Below are 25,517 nucleotides of genomic sequence, written 5' to 3'. Positions count from 1 at the left end.
TGCGGGAACCTGCTCCAGGTGGACCCATGGGCCAGCAGCCGCAAACCTTGAAGCTGGGGTGACCTCAGGAGACCCTGCAAGTCCTGTGAGCGGAGCCATTGACCCCGCGAGACCCTGGCCAGACACCCTGCTTGGACTGGGGTGGCCTCTGCTGCCCAGGGGTCTGGCACCGGGGAGGGCCGGGGCTTTCTCTGCCTGGTACATGTGGAAAGGCGGCTGTGTGGACGCAGGGTCACTGTGCTCCTGGTTTTCTGGCAGTTGGTGTTTCCTGGGCCTTGAGAGCGGCTACCAGGCCTGGACGCCTCGGGGCTATGCTGTGTCCAGCCCTGCTGAGCATCACCAGGCGTAGCTCACGCTGCTCTTGTTAGAGCCTCTGGTCCTCAAGTCCTTGGGGACGTGGCAGATGCCAGCGACCATCAGACAACGTGGAGGCCCTCATGGGCGAAGGCTGCGGGGGCCGTGCCGAGGCTGTGCACACGCAGCCTGCACGCCACCCTTGGGCTCCACTGGCAGAGATCCCCTTCCTTCTGGACGCTGACTACACTTCCGGATACAGCGTTGATGTCCATTTTCCAGGAGAGGCGGCCACGGGTCCAGGGAGTGGAGGGGCTGCCCCTGCCACGCAGGTCCTGGCCGATGGCCCCTCACCCTGCCGTCCTGGGCTTTTGGCCTGAAGCAAATTCCTGAGGGGAGTGCCGGGGCCTACCCCTTGTGCTGGCTCCCACAGTTTCGCTACAGTGGGAGCTGCCAGTCTGACCCTTGTCACCCCACGCTCTGCCCCCACCCCGTTTTCAGTTTAGCACGAGGTCACACTGTGTCAGCAGCCCTGCACTGACTGCAGCCGGCCCCCAGTCCTCAGAGTTCTGGATGCTTCTGTGCGGCTCCAACAGGCATCGTCTTCCCTTCCGCGGGCGGAGGGGCCGGTTCCCGCAGGCACCTGAGCTCTACACTGGGGCCGTGGCTGTGGCCATGAGAAGATGTTCCACGCTGCTGCCTTCTGAGTTTCCCTCGGAAACACTCTTGAATGTCTGAGTGAGGGTCCTGTTTAGCTCTTTGGCCTGTGAGATGCTTTGAAAATTTTTATTTTTTTAAGATGAAGCAAGATGTCTGTAGCGGTAATTGCCTCACATTAAAATGTCACCGATTGCAGGCGCGGTGACTGCTGAATGTATCCCGTGTGGTGACTTGGAATCAATAAACCATTTGTCGATCCCGTGTGGTATGAGTGGGCCCCGGGCAGAGGGAAGGATCTGGCTGTGGTCCTGGCCTCTGTCCAGACACACCCTTTAGCCTGGACCACCTTAGAAGGCTCCCGTGTGACCCGGGTTCCTCCAAGGCCCCCAAATGACAGCCCAGCCCCCTCAACCTGTCACTGCCCTTTGCCTGTGGGCCAGTGGCCCAGGGGTCCTTTCGGCTCCTCAGAGACGGGTCTGGCTGCCCTGGCCTCTGCGGTTCACACATCCCCCTTCTGCCTCCCACCACTGAAGGCTTAGCACAAGTGCCCGGCACCCCCATCCTGGTGACCCAGGGTGGCCTCTAGTGGGCCCTGGTCTTGGAGGGCTCCGGGGCTCCCTGGCCAGACAATGCAACCCAAAGTGGGGAGGGACAGGTCCAAGACTCCCTATCCCCCCGACATTCCCCACCTCTGACCTGGCCCTCCGAGGAAGAACAACTTGGGTTTATTTCTGGGGGTCTTCGTCATGGTTAGCACCTCACCGTACAGGAGGAATCCTTCTGTCTTTGGGGGTCACCAGCAATGCTGGGACAAGCAGCAAGTAGGGGGCACCGGCCTCGGCGCGTGGCCCCTCGGGCTGTCCTCTGCGTGGGCCTGTCAGACCAGTACCAAGCTCTGCTCATTCCTGAGCAAGACCCAAGGCTGTCACTGTGAGAGGGCAGCACTCAGTGCAGAGCCAGACCCCACGCCCACCCGCACTGTGTGCCTGGCGTCCATGGACCCACCGTGTCATGGGCACCTGGGTCACCAGCTGACCTGGCTGTTGGGGGAGGCGGGTCTGAGCCCCAGGTGGTCCCGGTGGGCTGCTGCAGGCCTGCTATGGAGGACTGGGGCTTGCACTCAGGCACTCACTGGGGTCATGCACGTCTCCCCTTTCTCCACACCTGCGTCCCCTACAGACTCCTGCTGTGTAATGGACAGTGGGACCCTCTGGTGAGGCATCCCGTGGCCATCATGTCTCGTTTCCTGGATGAAGTCATTAAAATGAACGAGTGTAGAGCAGCGCGGTGTGGAAATTTCCTTCCTCTCCACCTGCAGAAAGGCCCAGAAGGCGGCGGCCATGGAAGGGTTGCAATGCCACACGCAAACCTTATGCGGAGGGAGTATCAGGAGGCCCTTGTCACCCTCCCTGAGGTCAAGCCTTGAAGATTCCCTGGGGAGGTGGTGTCAGGGGATGGAGGTTAGAGGTCAGGGCTGGAATCCTCTTCCCCGACCACCAAAAGCGCAGTTACTGGGGCGGCACTGGGGGTGCTGAGAGCGTCGGCTCAAACCTCTGTCCCATCCCTGGGAAGGTGATGTGGCCTTGGGCAGAGGTGGATGCGGAGGGCCTCCTTCCGTAGGGTGCTCATTCTGGGTGCCATGGGGGCCTGGCAATGGCTGCGCTACCCCTTTCTCCCCGGCCGGAGGCAGGAAAAGTCAGAGGGGGGACAAAGTCATCCACAGTAGGTGTGGAACTTCTGGGACTTACTAAATTTATTTTTATCTAGGTATACAAAATTAAAAATCCAAAGAAAGAAGCAGGGCAGGAAGACACAGGCCAGTGACTTCGCCCAGCGCCGCCAGGGGAGTCAGGCCCCGGGGCTGCTCACGCAGGCGCTCCCCAGAGCCAGACGACCCCCCGCGCCTCCGCGCGCCTCGGGGTCCCGACGCTGCAGCTGGAGGGGCGGGGATCTCCGTGCCGGCGGCGCAGGCGTCAGCGCTCTGCCCGCACCCACAGCGCGTCCGCGGAGTCGGCGGCCTGGCCCACGCCGTCGGGGCCCTGCGAGCTGTCCTCGGTGGCCGTGGCCGAGCGCGTGCTGTCCTCCCGCAGGCTCTTGAGCTCGGAGAGGAGCGCGAGAAGGTGGAAGAGGAGGTACCTGGAAGGCCATGAGCAGGAGCCTGCGGAGGAGCTGCTGAGCGCCCACCACCTGCCCGGGCAGGCCGCGGAACCACTGTCGCCGAGCCCACGGTGGTCCATGGAGATGACGCACCAGGACTGGCGGGCACGCTGGAGAAGTCGCCGGCGCGCGCCAGCCGCGCCGGCCAGGTGCAGGTGCACCAGTGGCGCGAAGAGCGCCATGGCCACGCAGAGGAACAGCAGCAGCAGCCCGAACTCGCGCGCGCAGCGGCGCACGGTCAGGCCCAGGGAGCGCAGCCCCAGCGAGTGGCGCGCCAGGCGCATCACGTAGAGCACGCGCAGAGCGCGCAGCAGCCGCAGCACCAGCCCCGCGCGCTCCAGGAGCTTGGTCCCACCCGGGCCTGCCGCCAGCCCCAGCAGCAGGGACACGTAGAACGGCAGGAGCGCCAGGATGTCGATGATGTTGAGCGGCGCGCGCAGGAAGGCGCACTTGCTCTCGGCCTGCAGGGAGCGTAGCAGGAACTCGAAGGAGAACCAGGCCACGCACACGGTCTCCAGCACGAACAGGCTGCGGCACTTGGGGGAGCACTCGCCCTGCGGGGAAAGGGGACGTGGGGTTGGGGGCGCCCGCCTGTTGGAGGGCCGGGGGCGCTGCGCCCTTCCTTCCCCAGGACCAGAGGCGTCCCCCAGGCCACCCTTCCCGCGCCAACCCACGGAAGCGGGTGCAAGGGATATTGACAAACAGGCCCAGTTCCTATTGGAAAAAACAAAACAAAACAAAAAAACAAAACGAAAAACCAACAAGATTTAATGGTGATCACTTCGGGCTTGAGAACGGATGCCCTTAGCTGACCCAGGAAACTGGTGAAAATAATGTTTAAACCCCTGACCTTTTATTTTAAAGCCTTGGGAAATGGTCTTAAGAGCAAACAGCAAACAAAGAAACATCTATTTATATGTGAACATTCTGTAAGAAAGGTGAGCATTTGCGGTATCTGTGTCAAGACTGCATCCTCCTCCTCAGCTTGGCCAGGAGGAGACTGTGTGTGGAATGGCTGCAGCCACAGACACAGCCCTCCTACCCCCACCCCACCCACAGCTCCCAGTCATGGGGGCTTCTTCCCCCGGAAGGGGCCGACATCACCATCTCACATTCTGCCTTCAGCTCCTGGGGCTAGGTCCTTGGGGAGTCCGGTGGAGGGTGGGGCACCCTCCTCCTGCCCAGTCCCCACTCATGGGTGGGAGGCTGGCCTTGGGTGTCACGGGTGGGAGGCTGGCCTTGGGTGTGGCACACTGAGAAGATAGGGCCTGACTGCCCTTGCTGCAGTGATTCCAGGCCAGGAGAGGCCGATGGGGTCTCAGGGTGCCGCCCCTGCATCAAGCTCTCAGCTCCTAGAGAGGGAGGGTGTCATTCACACTGAGGCTTGCTTGCCCTTGTCCCCATCCCCCAAATCCGTGGCTCAGAGATTTCTGCCAGGAGGGAGATACAGGAAGTAATCTCCTCTCAAAGAAACTGACCTCATTTGCAACAGAACATGAAGAAGCTTAGACCTAAGAACACTCTCAACACTATCAGTGGTGGAGGTGGAGTGAATTAGCAGATTCATGCATCTGCTGACCATGTAGCCTAGATGCAGGCTGGCTAGGGTGCTGGGGAATGAGGGGAGAAGACAGCTGGCAGGAGCCCTCCTGGGGTCAGAACAATGTCAGACACTCTCAGAAAGCAATAAGAAGGAGCTGCAACATGATCAGGTTGTAGAGGAATAACAGAGCTCTCAGCTGGCAACTTGGAGTTTTAACTACTGGGTGTGGTCAATGAGACAGAGGAAGAGGTTGCTCCCCAACCATGTCCCTCCGTGTCCCCACAGGCATCTGCCTCATCTCCCCCCCTGACTGTCCCGTCCCTATGTCCCTGTGACCCTATGCCCCCATGTCCCTGTCCCCATGTCCCTCCCTGTGTCCCTGTCCCTGTGTCCCCTCAGGCATCTCTCTCACATTCCTATGTCCCTGTCCCCATGTCCCTATGTCCCCATCCCCATGTCCCTGTCCCCATGTCCCCACAAGCATCTCCCTCGTGTCCCCTGTGTGTCCCCGTCCCATGTCCCCTGGCAGGTCACCAGGTTGCACACCCAGGACAGAAGCCAGGCAGGCTGGCCCCAGGGCACTGTCCTAACCACTGGTCAACGCTGCCTTCCACACGAGCCCTCTGAGGAATCTGTGTCCCTGGCGGGGCTTGGGGACCAGCGGGGCAGGAGCGCCTGGGCTGTGTATCCTGAATGCCCCCCTGCCCACAACAAGGAGGGACTGGGTGCAGCTGCACTCACGGTCAGACACCGCCTGGACCGGCTCTGCCCACGGTTAGAGACCACCTGTGGAGCCACAGGTGGGACAGTCGGCGGGCATGTTTCCGGAACTTTCAACCCAGAAAACAGACCCTGATTGATCAGATTTGATGCATCTGGTCTACTTGGCCAAAAATCAGGTCAGAAAAAAAGTCTACATTCAGCCTGGCTCACCCAGTTTTGAGGCCCACACAGCCCCCGCCCTCCAGATTTGTTTGGCTTTTTTGTGCGTTTTAACAGACATTCAGGGTTTTCTGTGGGGTCCCAGGGCCGGCTTCTGCCTGCCTTGGCTGGGCGGGCACCTTCAGACTCTGCCCCGCAGCCCTGGGCTGCTCCACGATGTTCCATGCTCTGTGCAGGACCCAAGGTCGGGGCTGGGCAGGGGCTGCAGAGCAGGCCCTGCTGGCAGCTTCCGCCCTCTGCTGTCAGGGTGGGGTCTGTGGTCTCGGATTCCAGGGCTGGGGACTGTGAGGGGTGTGAGCAGGACCCCAAGAGCTCGGCAAGTGCTCCTTTGGGGAGGGAAAGTGGACCCCAACCTCAGAGATCAGTGTGGGCCTCCCAGCCCTGGTGTCAGGATGCTCTGATTATCACAGGTTTCAGGCATGGTGTCTCGGCTGCATCACCGACCCGCATGCTGCTGTTTCTATGAACGTGAAAAGCGAGTTTGCTCCCATGCGCAGGAACCTGTGGGTAAACCGGTCCCAAGTTCCTGGGCCCCAGGATGAGCCCCCCTGAGGAACACAGAGCCAGGCGGACCCCTGCCCCCGTGGCTCCTCGATCATGAACCCATGCATCTGTGCGCCTCGGGTGTGCCTGGTCACTTTGGAAACCACAAGCATTTCTCAGCTCTAGGTAGAAAACACAAAGCAACAATGAAAGAAATCCCAGAATCTAGAATTCCTGCCCTATGGCCCGGGGAGCTGCTGCGCCCAGGCCCAGATCCAGCCCTCCTCCTCTGCCGCATCGGGACATCACAGCCTGGCTCTCCCCCAGGGACCCAGTGGCCGGGGCTCCATCCCACTGGGGGAGCTGAGGAGGGGAACCAGCCAGTCCCTGCCAGGTGGGTGCTAGCACAGAGGTGCTCTCACCAGAGGATGGGAATCCAGCAGTGGTGGGGGCTGCAGAGCTGAGGACCTCCTTGAAGGACTGAGAATGGAAGTGTTTGTCATTAGGAGGGGCCTAAATGGGGAGAATTCTCTTGGGGGTGCAGGTGTGGGGCCCACAGGGAGGGGCGGGAGGAGGGCTGAGAACAGGGACATGGCATGGGGAGGGGCATGAGGACGGAGGCCCTGCAGCTTCTGTGCTGTGCTGGGGAGCTGAGCTCTGGCTTCATGCTGGTAGAGACAGGTCAGCCTGTGCCACCGGAATTGGAGGCGGGAGGCTGGTGGGAGAACAGGGCCCAGCCTCCGGGAGGCACTGGGAGAAGAAAAGATGGCAGGGTGGGGGTTGGGATAGAAACGTCAGGATGTGGGGATTGACTAGACGGGGGTGAGGGGATGGTCCCCACCCAGGCACACCCGAGTTGGGGGTCAGTGGGGCGGGCTGCACGGGGTCCTGACGGACATGCCTGTGGTGACGCCGGTTAAATGGCAGAGGGGGCTGCAGCCGCCAGGACAGGCCCTGTAAATGGCATCATCCACTATCACCAAAGCGAAAACCAAAACACGCCTGCTGGGAACGCCGTGTGCTCACGGGCCACGTTTGCTCAGGACACCTGGAAGTGGAACAGCTGGTTTCTCAGACATACAAGCAGATCCTCACCTTTACCAGACAGGCCCCTCTTCAACATTTACTAGAAGCTGCTGAGTTGCTCCCCAAGCAGCCACACACATTCAGCCCCGTCCCCAGCAGACAAGTGTCCCATGGGTCACAGTCACAGCCAAGGTTCTGGGACCCAAGGTGGCCCGGGCGGGTGGGGTATAAACTCGTAAAACTCTGTACTGACGTATTTTAAAAGCCTTCAAAGACTGCGCGCACTTTGACCTGGAAGTTCTATTTTGGGGAGTCAATTGTCAGGGAATGTCAGAAATGGGCCCAAAGATTGATGCAAAAGGACCTGCTGGCTCATCAGAGCTCGGCTTTATGGGAATGCACAAATCAGCGTCCTGGAACCACCACCACCGCGGAGACGCAGGACAGTTCCCCCAACCCGCAGTTCCCTGCCTCAGGGACAGACCCGGCCCTCAACCCCACCCCTGGCTTTCCCAGGTATCCCACAGGCCATCACAGCGTGGCTTCCTGACCTGGCCTCTTCGGCGTCGCGCCCTCCGAGCTCACTGGTGCTGTCCCGGGCCCCCACCGTCTGCTGCTTTTCACTGCGGAGCCGGCCCACTGTGGATGCCCCAGGGTTGATCCGGCAGCGGCTGTCGCCGTCCGTGTTGGCTGCTTCCAGGCTGGGCTGTGATGAATAAAGTGGCTGAACACTCGCTCTGTACGTGATACACGCTGTCCTTCCCGTGGGTACGTCCTGGGCATGGGTGCTGGTGTGCAATGAGCGCAGGTGTGCCCGGTGTCCACGCTCCGCCGTGGTATCGCCACGCCACGGCCTGCAGGGCCTGAGCCGTCTGGCCACACACGCTGCTCTGCTGCTGGTTCTTCCATCAGGGCCCTCCCAGCGTCCGAGTGACAGCTCCTGCGGCTTAACCTTGTATTTCCCTGGTAAGAGTTCAGGCTGTATCTGCCCATAGGCGTGTCCTCTTGGCTGAAGTGTCTGTTCAAAACTTCCATCCCTTTTTAAATCAGGTTGTTTTCTTACAGTTGGTTTATACAGTTCTGTACATAGTTTAATTACAAGTCTTCATTAGATATGTGATTTACAAATATTTTCTCCTAGTCTGAGGCTTGTCTTTTCATTCTCTCAGTCTTTTGTGGACAAAAGTCAAAAGAATGTTTTAAATAGAGATGGGGGTCTCGCTATATTGCCCAGGCTGGTCTTGAACTCCTGGGCTGAAGTCATCTTCCCGCCTCAGCCTCCCAAAGTGTCAGGATTACAGGCCTGAGCCCCCTCACTAGGCCAAAAGTTTTAGACTCTAATGAAGTGCAGCCTATCTACTTTCATCTTTCATGAATCGCGTATCTGATGCCACGTCTGGGAACTCCTTCCTTACTCTCCGTCAGCAAAGGCCATCTCTATGTTTTCTTGTACAAATTTTATAGTTTTAAATGTTGTTTTATGTTTAGGTCCATGGTCCATCTCGAGTTGCATTTTTGTATAAAACGTAAGGCATAGGTTGTGTATTTTTAAATATGGGAGTCCAGTTGTTGTAGCCCCATTTGTTGACGAGTCTTTCTCCATGCCCGGACTTTTCACTTTGCCAAAAGCCGGCTAGCCCCATTCATGTGGTTCTACTGCTGGACTGTGTCCATGGCCCCACACCTGTCCTCTCCCCACACTGTCCTGCTGTGGCTTCAGAGCAAATCTGGAAAGCAAGCAGTGTGAGTTCCAATTGCTTCCTTTTCAAAATGGTTCCTAGGCCTTTCCATAAAGATGTTAGAATCAGCTTGTAGATATTTGCAGAAAATGGGATTCTGAATGGGATTTCGTTGAATCTGGAGACGGACTATGGGGAGGGTGGACATAGTCATACTGAGTCTTCAACGCATGAGCAGCGCAGGCCTTCCGCTGATTTCGGTCTTCTTTATCAATGGTTCTGTAATTCTCAGCACGTTGATGGTTCCTAGACCTAGGCTGTGAGACTTGCATGTAAGCAATTCATGGTTTTTGCTGCTATTAATGAACTTTAAAAATTTTGAATTCCAACTGTTCGCTGCTAGCAACTCACTTAATTTTCTTCAGCTTTTTTGTGGGTTTCTTGAGTTTCTACACAGGCAGTACTCTTCCCTGGCTTTCCTCTCCTATGCCTTCTACTTTCCTCGCTTCACTGCTCTGTCTAGGACGTCTAGCACGGTGCTGGCTAGGAGTGGGGAGCGGCCATCCTCGGGTTGGTCCCAATCTTAGTGGGAAAACATTCCATCTTTTGCTATGCATGTTGTTAGCGGTAGGTTTTTTGGTAGATATTCACTATCAGAATAAGGAAATTCCCTTCTATTCCTAAATTGCTGAAAGTGGTGTTTTAAAAATCATGAATGGATACTGAATTTAGTCAAATGCTTTTTTTACATCTGTTGAGATGAACAGCCGGCATTTTTTCTTTGGTGCCTTAATATTGTGAATTACATGGGTTGGTTCTGAACACTGAACCAAGCTTGCTTTCCTGAGAAAAACCTCAGTTGGTCATGATGTGCTGTGCTTTTAATGTCTTTACCAACCCTGATTTACTGATGTTTTGTTGAGGAGTTTCGCACGAGTTCGTGGGAGATACTGGTCTTTTTCTTTCCTTGTCCTGTCTCTGGTTTGGTATCAGAGGAGTGTTGGCCTCTTGGAATGAGTTGGGAAGTGATTCCCTCCTCTTGTATGTTTCTGGAAGAGACCATGTAGAATTGGTGTTATTTATTCCTTAAATTTTTGTTAGATTCACCACTGAAACTATCTGGGCCTGGAATTTTCTTCTTGGAAGGTTTTTTTTTTCTCTTTTATTTTTTGAGACGGGGTCTCGGTCTGTGGCCCAGGCTGTGGCACACTCTGTGGCAGCGGCACGATCTCAGCTCACTGCAAGCTCTGCCTCCCAGGTTCACACCATTCTCCTGCCTCAGCTTCCTGAGTAGCTGGGACGACAGGCACCCGCCACCACGCCCGGCTAATTTTCTTGTTCTTTTTAGTAGAGATGGGGTTTCACCATGTTAGCCAGGATGGTCTCGATCTCCTAACCTCGTGATCCACCTGCCTCAGCCTCCCAAAGTGCTGGGATTACAGGCGTGAACCACAGCACCTGGCCTAATTTTTGTTTTGTCAAAGTAATTGTACATATAATTTTTAAAAAACTTGATTAACACTAGACAGCCTATAAGAAAAGGCAGTTTCCCATCCCCCACTCTTAATTCCCAGTGGGAATAATTTTTAAATTTCTGATTATTTCTTCTGATAGTTACTTCCCTACTTCTAAATGCTGAGCTGGCCATTTATTGGCATATTAATGTTCTACATTTTGGTGACTTTGTAGAGTTGAGAATCTGGGTCTTCCACACACCCCACCTTCAACCACTAGAACTGTAACCTCTTTCCTGCAGACATTGTTACATCCCATTTTTGGGGTCAGATAAGTCATGAGCATTTGCCGTGTTAAGAAAATGTGAACAGGCCGGGCGTGGTGGCTCAAGCCTGTAATCCCAGCACTTTGGGAGGCCGAGACGGGCGGACCACGAGGTCAGGAGATTGAGAACATCCTGACTAACACGGTGAAACCCTGTCTCTACTAAAAAATACAAAAAACTAGCCGGGCGAGGTGGCGGCGCCTGTAGTCCCAGCTACTTGGGAGGCTGAGGCAGGAGAATGGCATAAACCCGGGAGGCGGAGCTTGCAGTGAGCTGAGATCCGGCCACTGCACTCCAGCCTGGGCGACAGAGCGAAAAAAAAAAAAAAAGAAAGAAAATGTGAACATGCTCTCTGCTGAGCCGAGTCGTGCTCTACAATTACATTGTTTTCTCACAGGATGTTTTGTTTCTCCTGAAGTTTTATGGTTTCATTCCAGAACTGCTTAGTGCCACCTGCCCACCACCCAGGGGGCCCCTTGCTGTTCTGCCTTTGGTGGGACCTCGTTTCTTCCGTCACCATGGAAGCTTTTAGAATATTCTCTGTTCCCTGAAGTTTCAGGATGAGATGCCTTGGCATGCGTGCGTTTCCATTCAGCGTGGGGGATTCAGGCACTGGTGGGGATAAGGCCGGTGTCTTGAATTCTGAGCCACTCTCTGAGCCATAACACCCTTTCTCATTCTCGCCATTCTGGAACCCTGGTTGGCCAGAGCGGGACTTCTGGATTAACCTCCCAGCGATGCATTTCCCTGCCTTTTCATCTTTGTCTTTGAGTGGTGTCTTCTTTCCTAAATGTGTGCTGCTCTTTTTTGATTAGGGGAATTCCATTTTTAACTTCTGAGAGCTCCTCTTTGTCCTTGGTTCTTTTTTCATGGCATCTTGTTCTTGTTTCATGGACGCAGCCCTGCTCCGCCCTCTTGGCATCCCTGATTGTAGCTCCTGATACTTCCTGTGTTTTCCCCAAGCCCCATGTCTCTCCTTCTTTCAGGCTCCATTCTTTACCAGTGTGCCTCAATTCCTTGAGACGGGGGCGCTAAACGGCTGCTTGGACGCTCTGTGGCCTGGGTGGGGCTTGTCAACCACTGGGTTCACTGCCAATGTCCAGGCAGTGCTGGCGTTAGTCAGGCCCCGCGCACCAGCTGATGTCATTCTCCCCTCTGAGGTGCCCAGTTCTGCCAGACGGGCCCTTTGGCTCCTGCAGGGGCTGCAGGTCTGGCTGCAACCATCCTGGGCAGGGTGGGGTCCATGAGCAGGTTCTCCCTCAATGCCTCCTGCAGCCTGGCACGCTGCCACCCTCCGGGGGCCTGACCCCCACAGCCGGGTCTCCAGGGAGGCAGCATGAGGCCAGGGGCTGGTATAAAGGCGGGGGAGTCAGGAGCTGAGCTCACCGCCCATTTTCGTCCCCATTCCAGCCCGCTTCTCCCGTAGTTGCCGGGATACCAGAAGCCTCCAGAGCGGCCCATGGTGGGCTGCCGGCATCTCCCACAGGCCTCTCTCCACAGCCACGGCCGCCATCTTCCTTCATGCGGAAAGTGCCCGTCGGTCACTGAATCCATTCCCATCTGCACCGTCCTTGTGGATTTACACTCTTCTCTCCCTTTACGATCATTTCAGTTGGGTTCAAGGAGTGAGAGGAGGTCAACAGATGTAGCCAATCCATTACCCAAGCAAAAGTCCAAGTAGTATTTTTATTAGAAAAAAAAAATCAGGAACTTAAATGTTCTGTATGAAAGGAGAGCCGGCTGAATAAGTCACGGTGTTGCCAAGGGGAGCAATGCAGCACAGCTGTGAGGAGGGCTGCCCTTGGGGAAGATCTGGGGCATCACGTGTCCTCCGCACACTGTGTGCGAAGCAGCCGGTCACCAGGCAGGATCTACACTGACGTTTCAACTAGAAAATATATGTCAATAGGAAAAGACCAGAAAGGCAGTCTCAGAACCCTTCCTGTGGCTCTCCGTGTGTAATGGGACTAGTGAGGGTTCAGCTTTTCCTCCCAGGCATTTACACATTTCCTGGCATGTTCACACCACACGGCAGCAACAGGGCCATCGGGACCCATGACACGGGACAGGCATGTCCACACTACACGGCAGTGCCGGTGCCATCAGGAACCACAATGTGGGACAGACAGTGTAGACACAGCTGTTCTGACAACAGTCTCAGGATGTGGCCACGGGAACCTGGGTGCCAGGCGGAGTGGGCGTGCAGCCGGTGGTCAAGGGCAGGGGAGGATGGAGTGGGGCCAGGTTGAGCAGGCAGAGGGACCGTGACCAGCCGCCTCTGAAAAACTAAGTGGGCTGGGAGCCCTTCTGAGAAGGTGAGGTCTCTGCTGACATGGTGTCTGCCCTGGCATCAACCTGCTTTCATTTCCTAGTGACAGTAAACAGAAGAACCGAGCCACATTCCCCCAATAACCCAGCTGCAGCTGCACGTGTCACCCCGAGGCTCCAGAGATGCCAGGTGTGGGTGCTCCTGGGCCTCTGTTCTCAATTCCGGGCATAGAAGATTCCACGGCTTCAGCCTGCCAGGAACGAGGCTGATTCTGAGGCGGGGGGACGGGGGTATGAGAACAAGGAAGTCAGGAAAGGCTGAGTACGCTTGTCCCTGACGGCAGGGGATGGCCCAGCGTGCAGGGACCCCGCAGCTCACGACTTTCCTGTTGGGGTCTGAGGTAGTCAAATCCTCAGTCTTCTGTGTCCCTTCACTGCTGCCTGTGTATCTCCTGGACGCCTCCTCTCCTCCACCAACCTGTCCACTGGGCAAACAGCTGTGGCCACCGAAAGCCTGGAGCCAGCCCCTGGAGGGACCCAGCCTCACTGACGGGTCACTCGGTCAGCAGCAACTCTGCAGGCAGACTTTAACCCTTAGCTCCCTAAGTACTGAAAGAAAATATTGACTCATTTTACTAACTATGAATTTGTAACAGTTTGACTTTGAACTGAATTGAGGTTTATTCTTTTCACTCATCTACAGAAAAGGCCTCTTGCAGTCAAATGAAGATAGAAAAGCAGAATAATATTAAATCTATATCAGGGAACAAACTGTTTCAAAGCAGCACAACAGCCTCTGCCTAGAATGTGCCCGTCTGGAATTATCTGCACGGAAGCACACGTGTCAACTCAATTTCCTGTTCAGCCTGTGTTAACTCGTTTTGTGCCCTCGTGTCTGGAGAACATCAGCACAGCTTCCCCTCGGCCTTCTGCGCTCTCGCCCTCCCCTGGCTGAAATGAGCCTGGCCGTCCCAGGGACCCTGACCACAGCATATTCTGAGGTTTCCTCTGAGCACGGTGTTCTGTGCCAAACACCATGAGAGGTGTCTGCAAGAAGGGCACGGAGTTGGTGGCCCGGGCCTGGCACGGCTGGTGCCCGAGAGCGAGCCCGTGTGGTCTGCAGGTGCAAGCACTCACGGTGCCAAGGGTGTCGCTGATGATTCACCGGGCTGTGCCGAGAGAGGGGCTGACCCTGCCCTCAGGGCACCGGCACCACAGACACAGGTGAGCAAGCTACTCGCCGAGGGCACCGCTGCCTGTGGATGCAGAAGAGGGCATCCTTCCCGGGACAGAAGGGTTCCAAGTCATGAGTTAGAATTCAATCAGGTTGAACAACAGCTCGGCACCTGCAGCCCCTGTCCTGTCCTTCGGCCGCTGGTTTCCCACCGCTGTTTCCTGGGAGCCACAGCCGGCACAGCAGTGGCCACGCCCTGGGTGACCCCTCTCCATTAGGTGCTCTGTGCCCAGCCCAGCCCCGCCAAATGCCCAAGCAGCGTCCTTGCAACTTTCTGCAGTGCCAGCCCGATCACACCTGCCTGGCTGGGGCCTTTCCGACGCACCAGCCACCACCTTGGAGACCCCAGCTGACGCCTCAAGGACAGAGCATGCCAACCCCAAACCCAGCCTCAGAATGACCCGCAGACAGACAGCTGCCATCTGAACCCACCATGTTTCAGGGAAGCTTGTGCAGTAGGAGAGAATCGATTCTGGGCTGGGCCCCCCCGCTTTGCACTTTTCTCTTTGTTCTCCAGAATCCACCGGCTCATCTTTGTACACATTTCTCTAGATTTTAAAGATTATTTTGTGAGAGTCCAAAACACCCACCAGGAGGCTGACTGACGCGAAGTGTGTGTGTTAATTTGGGGAGTGGCTTCCCCCCTCGGGGCAGGTGTACCCTGTTCACTCATTTCTACGCCTCTGCTGTTGCCAGGGCTGTTCCCGGTAGACGCAGAACCTCTCTTGCTAAGATTATTCCTAGGCCTTTCATATTTTTGTTATTATAGTGACCAGAATAGTTTTTCTATTAAATTTTCTATGACCGATGGCATAGAGGAAGGGGGCTGATTGTAGCGACTACGCAGCTTTTCTTCAATCTGCCCACAAAAGGCAGTTCAGAAGCAGAATCCCCACCTCAGCCCGTGATGGGGAAAGGCGGGTGGAGCTGTGAGGGCCGAGGATTCCCGAGGCAGTCAGGAGAGCAGCCCTGCGTGGCCTCTCGACCCCACGCTTGACCTGAGGCTGTAACCACATCAGCTGTTCCCGCTGGGAGGTTCTGGGGCAGGCGGCTGCCCTTGGGATGTCCTCGTCAAGGCCCTGAAGCTGCCCGAAAACGTGTCTGACTCTTCAGTGGCCTCTGGGCGTGAGCATGTCACTGACAAGGATGTCCCCTCAGCAGCGAGGCCTGCGCCTCTTACAGGCTGGACCTCGACGCCGCAGCCGTTGCCTTCTTTGGGCTAAATCCCCTCCCGCCGAGTCCCAGGCGCCTCCCGGCCGAGTGCGGCAGCTCAGCGGACACTGTTGCCAGATCGAACCACAGCGCTCTGCAGCCTCCCCTGCTTTCCTCCCAGACTCCTGTTTTCCACGTCGCAAAGTTCAGATGCTGCGAACAGACACTGAGGACATGAAAACACTCCTGTCCAGGGCTCCCAGGAAAATGCTCCCGTCCAGGCCTCTTGCCCGGACAGCTAGCGCCGGGCTCCCCAACGCCCCTTACAGCTGCACACAGGCCAAGCGCAGGCCTGCATGTGCTCAGAGGGACCGGTGGCTATGCAGAGGAGCTGGGAAGACTGACCCGAGATGGCTGGAGGGGCCGGTGGCAGGAGCGGTGCTGTGCATCAGCACGGGGAGTGACAGAGGGAACAGGAGTGTAGGGGAGGCCCGGGGAGGTGGGGAGCACACAAAAACCCCTGCAGGGCACAGAACTGAGAAAAAACAACAGCCCAGAAATAAACAAAGTCCACGAAGAAGAAAGGTGAAGTCTCCCAAGTGACACGGACGGACAGGAGGCAGAGAAACGCCGGCTGGAAGAGGGCAGTCCCCAGCGAAGGCCTCAAGCGTGGGACCCAGACCCAAAGTGAGAACTCGCATTCCTGTTTTCCTGCCCAAGTGCTGCCTTTTCCAAAACCACCCTGGCCTACCCTGCCATCCATCCTGTCCCCAGGCCCCACTGGCAGAGCTGCCTGGCTTCTTCCTAGCAGGGCCCTTTGTGAACCTCCCCACTATTTCTGCACACCGACCACTCCTGCTGTGTCACCAGAGGAGGACAGCGCACGCCAGCTCACGGAGTGGCAGTCCCCACCCCACACACCCTCCCCCCGGCCACCACACAGGGGGCCACACAAGCCTTCGCTTCCCTTGTTTGCAAAAGGGGAGCGAGACCCCGCTGTTTGATTCTGTGTGCTGAGCATTGTCCAAAGCAAGGCACATAAATTATTCAACTTAATCTCAACAGCTTTGAAGAATCTGCATTTGATGAGGCTCAGAATGGAGAGAATGTTTCAAGCCCTGCCGTTGTCAGAGCCAGAGCTGGACGGGAGCGCGGGTCACACTCAGGGTCTGAGAACTGAGCCAGACCCCCGACTGAGCCTCGTACTGTGGCAAGAGGAGAGACCGGAGACTTGGGAGGGATTTTATGGAAAAAGAATTGGCTGGGCACGGTGGCTCCACCTGTAATCCCAGCACTTTGGGAGGCCAAGGTGGGTGGATTACCTGAGGTCAGGAGTTCAAGGCCAGCCTGGCCAACATGGTGAAACCCAGTCTCTACTAAAAATACACAAAAATTAGCCGGGCGTGGTGGCGCATCTGTAGTCCTAGCTACTTGGGAGGCTGAGGCAGGAGAATCACTTGAACCCGGGAGGTGGAGGTTGCAGTGAACTGAGATTGCGTCATTGCACTCCAGCCTGGGTGACAGAGCGAGACGCTATCTCAGAAAGAAAAAAAAATACTGAAGCGTTGAGGCTTTTATATCAGAGATTTTAGCTTTTTTTTTTTTTCCAGACTAAAGTGAAAATCCAGAACACAAATCTTCTGTTTTCCCCATCAAATTTGTGCAGGAAGCAGAGCAGAAAACGCAGCCCTTTATCTTCATCCCCTGCCCAGTGGGTTTCTAGGCCCTGCTGTTTGCAGGCCTCCACGAGCCTCCACAGGGTCTGATCCCTTGACAGGAGTGCCAAGGGCTGCAAGGGTGGGCGGCTGGCCGCAGGCACAGGACTGCTGCCATCACCGGGCCCTGCCCGCCTCCCAGAGCTCAGCCCAGCGGCATCATGCAGCCCCAAAGCAGCTGGCCCTGGTGACACATCTGCTGTGGGTCTTCACTCGGTGCTGGCAGGAGTTTGCTGCCAATGTCGCAGTGGCAGAGACTGCTGACTGGAACCTGCCTCCCTGGTAAAGGGCAGCCACAGCTTTGCCTAGGCCTGTGGCCTTTGGGTTAGGATGGTGCTACTCGCTCCTCTGCGCCGCAGACATTCAGGCCAATGGGACGCAGACGGACGCAGGGCTCTGCCAAGGCATCACAGGGGGCTGCCTTCCCCACTCTTTTCTGCCCCTGGGTGGAGACTGGTGGTGTGGGAGCCTCCTGGGACGCGGGGCCACTGGCTGGTCCTGCACTGCCCACTTGATGCTGCTGGAAGACGGGGTGCCTGACGTCTACCGAGATCCCCAGGTTTGGATCTGTCGTGGCCCTAACACAGCCCTTGTTACACCACACAGATGGGAAGGGGCCACGGCCCAGTGCAGCTGCCCTAGGGAGCCCCGCTGCCTGCTCTTGTTGAAGAAATCAGCTCTGAAAGCAGAACCTGCCACCCAGTGCTCAGGTCCAGGACAACTCTGCAGCTGTAGGGACAGGCCACACCCCACGTCCCGTCCACACCCTGCATCTGTCCTTGCCGTGCAGCCAGTCAGGACTCCAAGGGTCGCCCACAGGACAGGCTGTGACAGACACAAGCACGTTTTGCGCTGCTGGGAGGTGCGATTTGTCAGCTCGTAAGGCTCAGCCTCACACAGGTGCAGGTGGACAGATCACTCCCATGGCAGACCCCAGAGGCCTGTGCCTGACATGAAGGCTGACCCTCCCCAGCGCAAAGGACTCCTTTTGCCCGGCCACAGGCTGGGACCTTTCTCCTGCCCCAGGCTTGACGGAAACCGCAGCTCTTCCTGGTCTCTAGGTGCTGGTCTTTGGGCTGGAACTCAGACCCAGGCTCTGCTGGTCTCCGGCATGCTGACTGCAGCGTGAGGCCTCTAGCCTCCAGGACCTGGTGAGCTGACTCCTGCCAATCAGCCACCCCCTTTCATCCTGCACCTCCGGAGAACCCTGTTCAGCACAACTCGGCATCCGCAAAGCTCTCGCTCTGTGAGCTGACACGACTCGGTGTCTGTGACGTCTGCCCACGTGCAGAAGAAACTTGGCGACCAGCTTTTAAAGCTGTTGCAAAAATGTTCTCAGTGAATTCAATGCTTCAAATCCCAGTCATGAAATCTATAACTAATTATACTGGTCTTAATTTAATCATGTTGAGTTTAAAAGAAAAAATCAATTTACAGAGCCAAAAATCAGCCTGAATGTACAAGGAAGCAATGGGTTTTGAAAAACAACCTCCAGCCACAAACCTCCACCAACAGTGGGCAGGTCTCCAGTGGGCGGAGCACAGTCTGTCCCGGCCTCCAGCCAGCACGTGGGTGCTCACACCGTCCAGGCCACCCAGCAGCCGCCGGGCGCAGAGGGAACGTGCAGCTCTGCAGGCACGGAAACTGCCCACAGCCATCCCTCCAAAGCGCTCAGGATCCTCACAGTGGGTGTCACCAGGCCACATCCACCGGCAGGAAGCCAACACGGGTGCCATCCTGACCATGGAGAGCCCATGGGGCCCCAAAACCACACCATGTCATTGCAACCATCACCTAACCTCACCCCAGACACACGTTTCTCAAGAGACACTGCTCCCTGCCAATTATCCCACAGCCATTAGGGCACACGGCAGCTGAAGCTCGCGATCCTGTCTGTACGTTCACAGGGCACCTTCGGCGTGGGGGGCCTCGTCTGGGAGCAGACAGCGGGGAGCAGAGAGGTGGCTCGGCCTCCTCCACATAGCTTTCCACAGCCTAAACTCCCGAAGGCCACAGACTCACTGGAGGTCCCAGGAGGGCAATGGGGAGCACCCACACGTGGCTGGGGCCCGGAGGTGGGAGGTGCCACCTGGCTGAGCTTCTGCCAGCTGGGAACCCGTGGTAACTCCCACTCCAGCTCTGACCTCAGGCCCGTCCGTGTCCCTACAGCCTGGATTGCAACATCCAAGCCAGGGATGCGGGCTGTCCCGTGTGGTGGCGGTGGAGGTGTCTGCAGGTTGTGACCACTGGTGACCTCTCCTAGGAAAGATGGCAAGGTTGGGGGTGCAGCGGGGGTGTTTGGGTTTAGGATATACTTTTGGGGGGTCAGAGAATTCAGAATAACTTTTGGCGCCGCAGATGTTTAGAATTTGGTTGGTAACCTCTGTGGCCACAGGCAAGATAAACAGTTGAGCAAATCACCCTAATGCCTGGCGACAAAGATGCTGTGGGTTTGGGATAGAACAGATTTTCTCTCCTGGGAAAGGCCCAGCAATGGAGTGAATGATCCCACATGACTTCAGGCAGAGGACGGCACCTGCTTGGACAGTGCAGGACGGGCCAGGTGTCCACCTTCCGGTCCCCACGGCCGTCCCAGCGCACCTGTGGGCCAGCGCGTCTCCTGTGGGCTCAGACTCAACAACTGCCCCCAGTCCCGGCAGCCCACAGCCAAGCACACACTGACAAAGCCGGGTTCTCAGGTCCTGAGTGTTGCTGGGGACACACGGGCATGTTTTGCTCATAGATAACCGAGGCTTCCTATTTCTTCAGCACCCACTGTGTGCAGCGGACCAGGCGTTTCCATGGTCCCCGTGCCAAGCCTTTCCCACACGGAGCGGCTGCCCCTGTGCAGGTCGCAGCCCAGGGCGGGAGATTCAGTGGAGGGCAGGCACTGAAACCAACCAGAGCCCTGGGCTTCCCTCTTTCTCTGAGGCATCCAGGAGACCCGGGAGGCTGACCTGGCTGGACTCTGGCTTGGGGTCTCCCCAGTGTCTGTAGAGCTGTGTGTAGGGGTACTCACGGCCCCTCACCCCCACCCTTGCACCTGGGACATCACCGTGCATGCGGGAAACGCTGCAGAAGCCAACCCTGCGTGGCGGCTGGACTCAGCCTTCCATACATAACCCATCAGACCTCACATTTTGTCAGTGACACCAACTAGTTCTCAAGAACTCGTTTCCTGACAAACAGCACCAAAGTACTTGCACCCATGTGCTCTCCAGGGAGCACCGAGTTACAGTCCCACTGCCGTCCCTCAGCGGCTGGCTTGGGATGGTCGGCCAGTGACTTGGCTTGTCTGAGGCCTGAGTTGGGCTGGGACTTGCACTGTCTGGGATCCAGCATGTATTTAACTACAAGTCGGGATGAGCGTTTTTTCATGGGAATCACCAACATTTTATGGTTCCCCACATCTCATCAATCAAGTGGACAGAAGGTGACGTCCTTCACCAGCCCCTAGCTGGACGCTCAGAAGCACCCTGGCTTCCGGTTTTGTTACATCACCAACACGTCAATTCTCATGCTTTGAAATATTCTCTTAGGACAGGGGTGAGGACCATCTTTCCTTGGCTCTTCACCCGCACAACTGAATCGCTTCTGAAAAAGACCTTCGGTCAGCAGTGGCTGCAACACTCAGACACATGTCTCCAGGCCCCATGGGGAGGGCGACTGCTTCTTACCCGGACAAGCGATTTAGGGGCGTGTGTCAGGGGTGTGAAGCGCTGGGTGCCATGGAGCCCAGGGTTGTCCCTGAGAGGATCTGGGGTTGTGGGGTGCACAGTAAAGATCAGGGCTGGTGTTCCTGGGGTGGCTTCTGTAGCTGGAGCAGCCCAAACTTCTCCCATTCTCTAATGTGACACAAATGAATTTTCCTTCCTGGATATTCAACTGAGGACAGCCAAACACTCAAGCACCTTTTGGAAGCATGGTCAGGACCTGGACCTCATGGGGACGATGGGGGAAGGCAGCCCGGCCGCCAGGCACCCAGATTGCAGGCAGCAACTGACTTCCAAACCTGCATTTAAGTCAAATCCGCACTCGGGCCGCCACACACCCAGACTGAGGGCGGCAGCCGACTTCCAAACCTGCATTTAAGTCAGATTTGCACTCGGGCCGCACACTTGGGTCAGTTCAGCTCCTTGCTGTGCCCTTCAATGATGAGTGTCCCCAAGGCGGGCAGGGCCTCTGCGGTGCTCACGGTGGGTGTTCTGCCCTGTGAGGGGTGGAGGGGCCTCCATGCAGTCCAGGGAGGCCGTGCCGAGGGGAGGGGTGCCCGACCCCCACCTGGTGGGTGCCCTGCCTCCTGGTGTGGCCGTCAGAAAATGCAGCGAGACCTTTTCAGGGCAACACTCAGCTACGCCTGTTCAGACACAGTCACAGCCCCTTCTCCATGAATCTCACCACTCCAACAACACAAACCCCCAGGCCTAGGGCTCAGAGCTAACGGTCCTTCCCCAAACATGACACACACTGGCAAGCTTTCGCCTTCTCTTGTCTCCTCATGGTAACATAGATTAACCCACAAGGTCACACACTTCTGCCCAGGCCTTCTCAGGTTAGTGGGACAGGACGGACCGGGCAGGAAGTCTAAGACAGGGGCAGGAAGATCCACACCCAGATCTCGGCACCCAGATCTCTCAGCACCCAGACCTCTCAGCACACAGACCTCAGCACCCCGACTTCTCGGCGCCCAGACCTCTCAGCACATAGACTTCTCAGCACCCAGACCTCAGCACCCAGATGTCTCAGCACACAGACCTCGGTTCCATAGCCAGAGGCCTGCCTGGCCCTGGCACTGTCCTCCCGCCCTGGAACAATGCGGTTGGGTCTCCGTGGTCTAGAATGACCAAATGTCACACAATTCTCTAGGCCCCGGATACCCAATACTTTAGCTCCATGTTGTTCAAAGTTTGAGGAACTGATGGGCTAAGCAGTTCCGACGGAGGCCTGTGGAGCGGATACTGCGTCTGGAAACCGACCATAACTTGGAGCCTCTGTTGTCTCCCGCTGGGGGTGGGGGTTGGCCAAGATCACCATCAGCTGCGCTCCCTCGGTCCGGCCGCCTCCAGCCCCGCCCCGGCCCACCCCGCCCCGGCAGCCCTCAGCCCGGTCCTAGGCCTTGGCCATGGCTGCCTCCAGCCCCTTCCCCCACCCGCCTCCCCGCACCCAGACCCCAGCCCCAGCTCCGGCCCCGGTCCCCGCCACCCACGGCCGCGCTCACCCGCTCCTCCTCCGCGCGGATGTCCGGCATGGTGCTCAGGCAGAGGCCCACGGCCGTGACGGCCACGAAGGACACGGACACGCAGGCGAAGAGCTTGCCCGCCAGCCCCGAGTGCGGGTTGTCCACCACGTCGCGCAGGCGCCGGGACGGCCGCGGCTGCCAGCCGGCCCCCGAGCCCCAGGGCGCGCGCCGGCTCCCCTGCGTCCCGAGCTCCGCCGGCCCGGCGCGCGCTTTTCGGGCCGGGCCTCCTCCTCTCGGCGGCGCAGGCGGCAGGCAGCCAGCCTCCAGGCGCGCTCGTCGGATGGCCCCAGGTAGGCCAGCTCGTCGCGGAAAGGCCAGGGCGCACGGGCCCGCAGGGCAGCCCGCAGCTTCCCCGGCGCCAGCAGCGCCACGATTGGCCGCGCGAAGGCGCACGGGGCCTGCTGGTCGAAGAAGAAATCGTCCGCGGGCTTCACGTCTGTGGTCGTCGCACACGCGCAGCAGGCTTCGGATCGTGGCCGCGGCAGGCGCGCAGGGCGCTCCAGGCGCCTAGGGGCATCGCGCCAGCGCGCCCAGGCCAGGCGCACGCGGCAGCCACCCACGCTTGGATGAATGGACGTTGCCGGGGCGCGGTCCGCCGCCGCCGCCGCCGCCCGCGGAACAGGGCCATGGCTCCATGCGCCGGGCCAGACCGGACCGAGGGGCTCCCGCCGGGCTCCTGCAAAAGGAAAAGAGCGCGTTAGGGCCGCGAGGGCTGAGCTGGGGGAGCGCGTCCGCCCGCGGGGATCCAGGGACCGGCCGGCACCGAAGCCTCGGAGGTGAGCTCCGAGACCCTCCGCCCGCCCACTTGCCGCTCCCCCGCAGGCCCGACCTCTGCACCTGGTCCGCATGGGGGACCCTCAGGCGTCCAGCGGACCCCGCCAGGTGGCCACCCGCCTTGAGTTATCGCCAAGAGAACAGCTGGGTTTTCACACTACGGCTTTGGAACCAGGGGTCCAACGGAGCTTTCACAGATCGACTCAAACTCCAAAGAGCCAGATGTTTCAGGGCGGACCCCACCGACCAGTGAGGACGCCGCGATGTCTGGCGGAAGAGACGCAGTCCCAGCTTAGTTTCGAACGGTGTGCCCTGCGAACTAACCACGTCGGAATCAGCCAGGGGACCTGCCGGAAAACGGCGTTCCTGGCTCTGTGAGGCGGAGAAACTGCAGAATAAGGAGCTCCAGAAGTCCATCCCTACCTTAACACAATGAAAAACCTGGTAAAAACTGTCAAGAGTCAGCTTTTGGGGAACTCTGGAAACTAACCAAAAGCCTGCACCAGCCGTGGGGCACTGAGAAAGAACAGCTGAGTCTTGGTCACAATAATAAGCTTTGTCGCTGTTTCACATTCCCTGCTCCCCAGCTCCGCGGCAGCCTTGAAACAACAGCCTGCATTTCTGGTACCAGTAGCAGCACTGGAAGGGGAAGCTACAGGCCTCATTCTTGAGGAATCGTAATTACTGTGGCTCCGTGGAAGATGGGCTCAAACGCCCGCCTTCATCTCCGGTTTCTTGGAAGTCTGTCTGTGCAAAGGCAGCCACCTGGGGAGTGTGTGTCAAAAACGTTGATGGGAAAGTGTTTTAGCCATTTGCTGCCTCAGGGTTATAGTTGGGACCACAGGTAGACAAAAAGCTGGGGATGAAAGGCTGGGGAATGAGATGATTTGCGAAATAAGGGCTTGATAAAGTTCTAAGAGTTCTCGGGAATCTGGAATGCCACGCACATGCCTGGGCTGCGCACATGCCGGGAAAATCCCGAGAAGTCCCTGAAGTCCCTCCTGGGACTGACCTTCAGATTCTGCGAGCAGGAGGTGATAAGACAGAGGCTTGACCAGCCTGGCTGAGTGCTGAAGGTGGCTCCAAGACACACAGCCCATCTGCAAAAACAAGTTTTAGTTTTCATTCCAGACGTTTAAGAATCTATGTCGTGGCCGGGCGCAGTGGCTCAAGCCTGTAATCCCAGCACTTTGGGAGGCCGAGACAGGTGGATCACGAGGTCAGGAGATCGAGACCATCCTGGCTAACACCGTGAAACCCTGTCTCTACTAAAAAATACAAAAAATTAGCCGGGCATGGTGGCGGCGCCTGTAGTCCCAGCTACTCGGGAGGCTGAGGCAGGAGAATGGCGTAAACCCGGGAGGCGGAGCTTGCAGTGAGCTGAGATCCGGCCACTGCACTCCAGCCCGGGCGACAGAGCAAGACTCCGTCTCAAAAAAAAAAGAAAAAGAAAAAAAAAAAGAATCTATGTCGCGTCACTTGCTGCCCTCTAAGCTAATGGAACAGACATCAGTGGCCACATCAGACAAAGAAGATGAACTTTACAAACTTGGTTCACAAAAGTTACTCAACAAACCACAGCAGCTACAGAAAATCCTGGGGAGAGGGGAGAGTCTGATTTCCAGAACTGCCACTTATTAAAAATCTTGTTTTCAACAAAAAATTACAAGGCATGCAAAGAATACAAGAGTGTAGCTCATAGACAGGAAAAAGGAACTAAAACACAATATCTCTGAAGAAACACAGATGTTGGACTCACTAGGAAAATACTTCACATAAGCTTGTTTAATACCTTCAAAGAGCTAGAGGAATTTGTGAGAATGATGTCTCACCAAATAGACAATATCAGAGAATATCAATAAAGAGACAGAAGTTATAAAAAAAGTGATAGAAATTCTGGTGTGGAAAGTATACTAGCTGAAATGAAAAGCTCATTAGAGGGTCTCAACAGCAGCTATGAACACGCTGAAGAAATAGAGAAATTGAAGATGCGTCATTTGATGGTATCCTATCTGACGAACAGAAAGAAAACTGAACAGAGCCTGAGAGACCTGTGGGACCATCAGATGTACCAACTTTTGCATGATGAGAGTCCTGAAAGGAAAGAGAGAACAGGGAAGAAAGAATATTTGAAGAAATATGGTTTAAGAAAACCCTCCAAATTTGATGAAAAACATTAATCTACACATCTAAGAAACTCAACAAACTCCAAGTAAGATAAATTCAAAGACATCCACACTGATGCACCACAAACTGTCTAAAGACAAAGACCCAGCACAGTGGCTTACGCCTGTAATCCCAGCACTTTGGGAGCCTGGGGTGGGTGGATCATCTGAGTTCAGGAGTTTGAGACCAGCCTGGCCAACATGGCAAAAACCTGTCTCTACTAAAAATACAAAAATTAGCCGGGTGTGGTCGTGGGCGCCTGTAGTCCCAGCTACTTGGGAGGCTGAGGCAGGGAGAATTGCCTGAACCTGGGAACGGAGGTTTCAGGAGCCGAGATCATGCCACTGCACTCCAGCCTGGGTAACAAAATGAGAGTCCGTCTCAAAAAAAAAAAAAAAAAAAAAA

At 56.8% G+C, this 25,517-nt stretch overlaps 1 protein-coding gene across 1 annotated transcript in view; it reads right to left on the bottom strand.

Moving 5' to 3' along the window:
* Nucleotides 1-2,906: 2,906 nt before the first annotated feature.
* KCNG2 (potassium voltage-gated channel modifier subfamily G member 2) overlaps nucleotides 2,907-25,517 on the bottom strand; it is an 81,243-nt gene continuing 58,632 nt past the window's right edge. Inside the window, 10 exon segments of the mRNA XM_017873801.1 lie at nucleotides 2,907-3,084; nucleotides 3,086-3,154; nucleotides 3,156-3,232; nucleotides 3,234-3,665; nucleotides 22,152-22,394; nucleotides 22,397-22,609; nucleotides 22,611-22,640; nucleotides 22,642-22,665; nucleotides 22,667-22,768; nucleotides 22,770-22,848. Coding sequence (XP_017729290.1) covers nucleotides 2,928-3,084; nucleotides 3,086-3,154; nucleotides 3,156-3,232; nucleotides 3,234-3,665; nucleotides 22,152-22,394; nucleotides 22,397-22,609; nucleotides 22,611-22,640; nucleotides 22,642-22,665; nucleotides 22,667-22,768; nucleotides 22,770-22,808 — 1,386 coding nt within the window. The 5' untranslated portion in view covers nucleotides 22,809-22,848 and the 3' untranslated portion in view covers nucleotides 2,907-2,927.

The sequence above is a fragment of the Rhinopithecus bieti genome, unplaced genomic scaffold, assembly GCF_001698545.2.
Source record: "Rhinopithecus bieti isolate Rb0 unplaced genomic scaffold, ASM169854v2 scaffold_8690, whole genome shotgun sequence".
In the NCBI taxonomy this organism is placed as follows: Eukaryota; Metazoa; Chordata; class Mammalia; order Primates; family Cercopithecidae; genus Rhinopithecus; species Rhinopithecus bieti.
The sequence above is the reverse complement of the archived record's forward strand: the minus strand, read 5'-3'. Positions and strand labels throughout refer to the sequence as shown.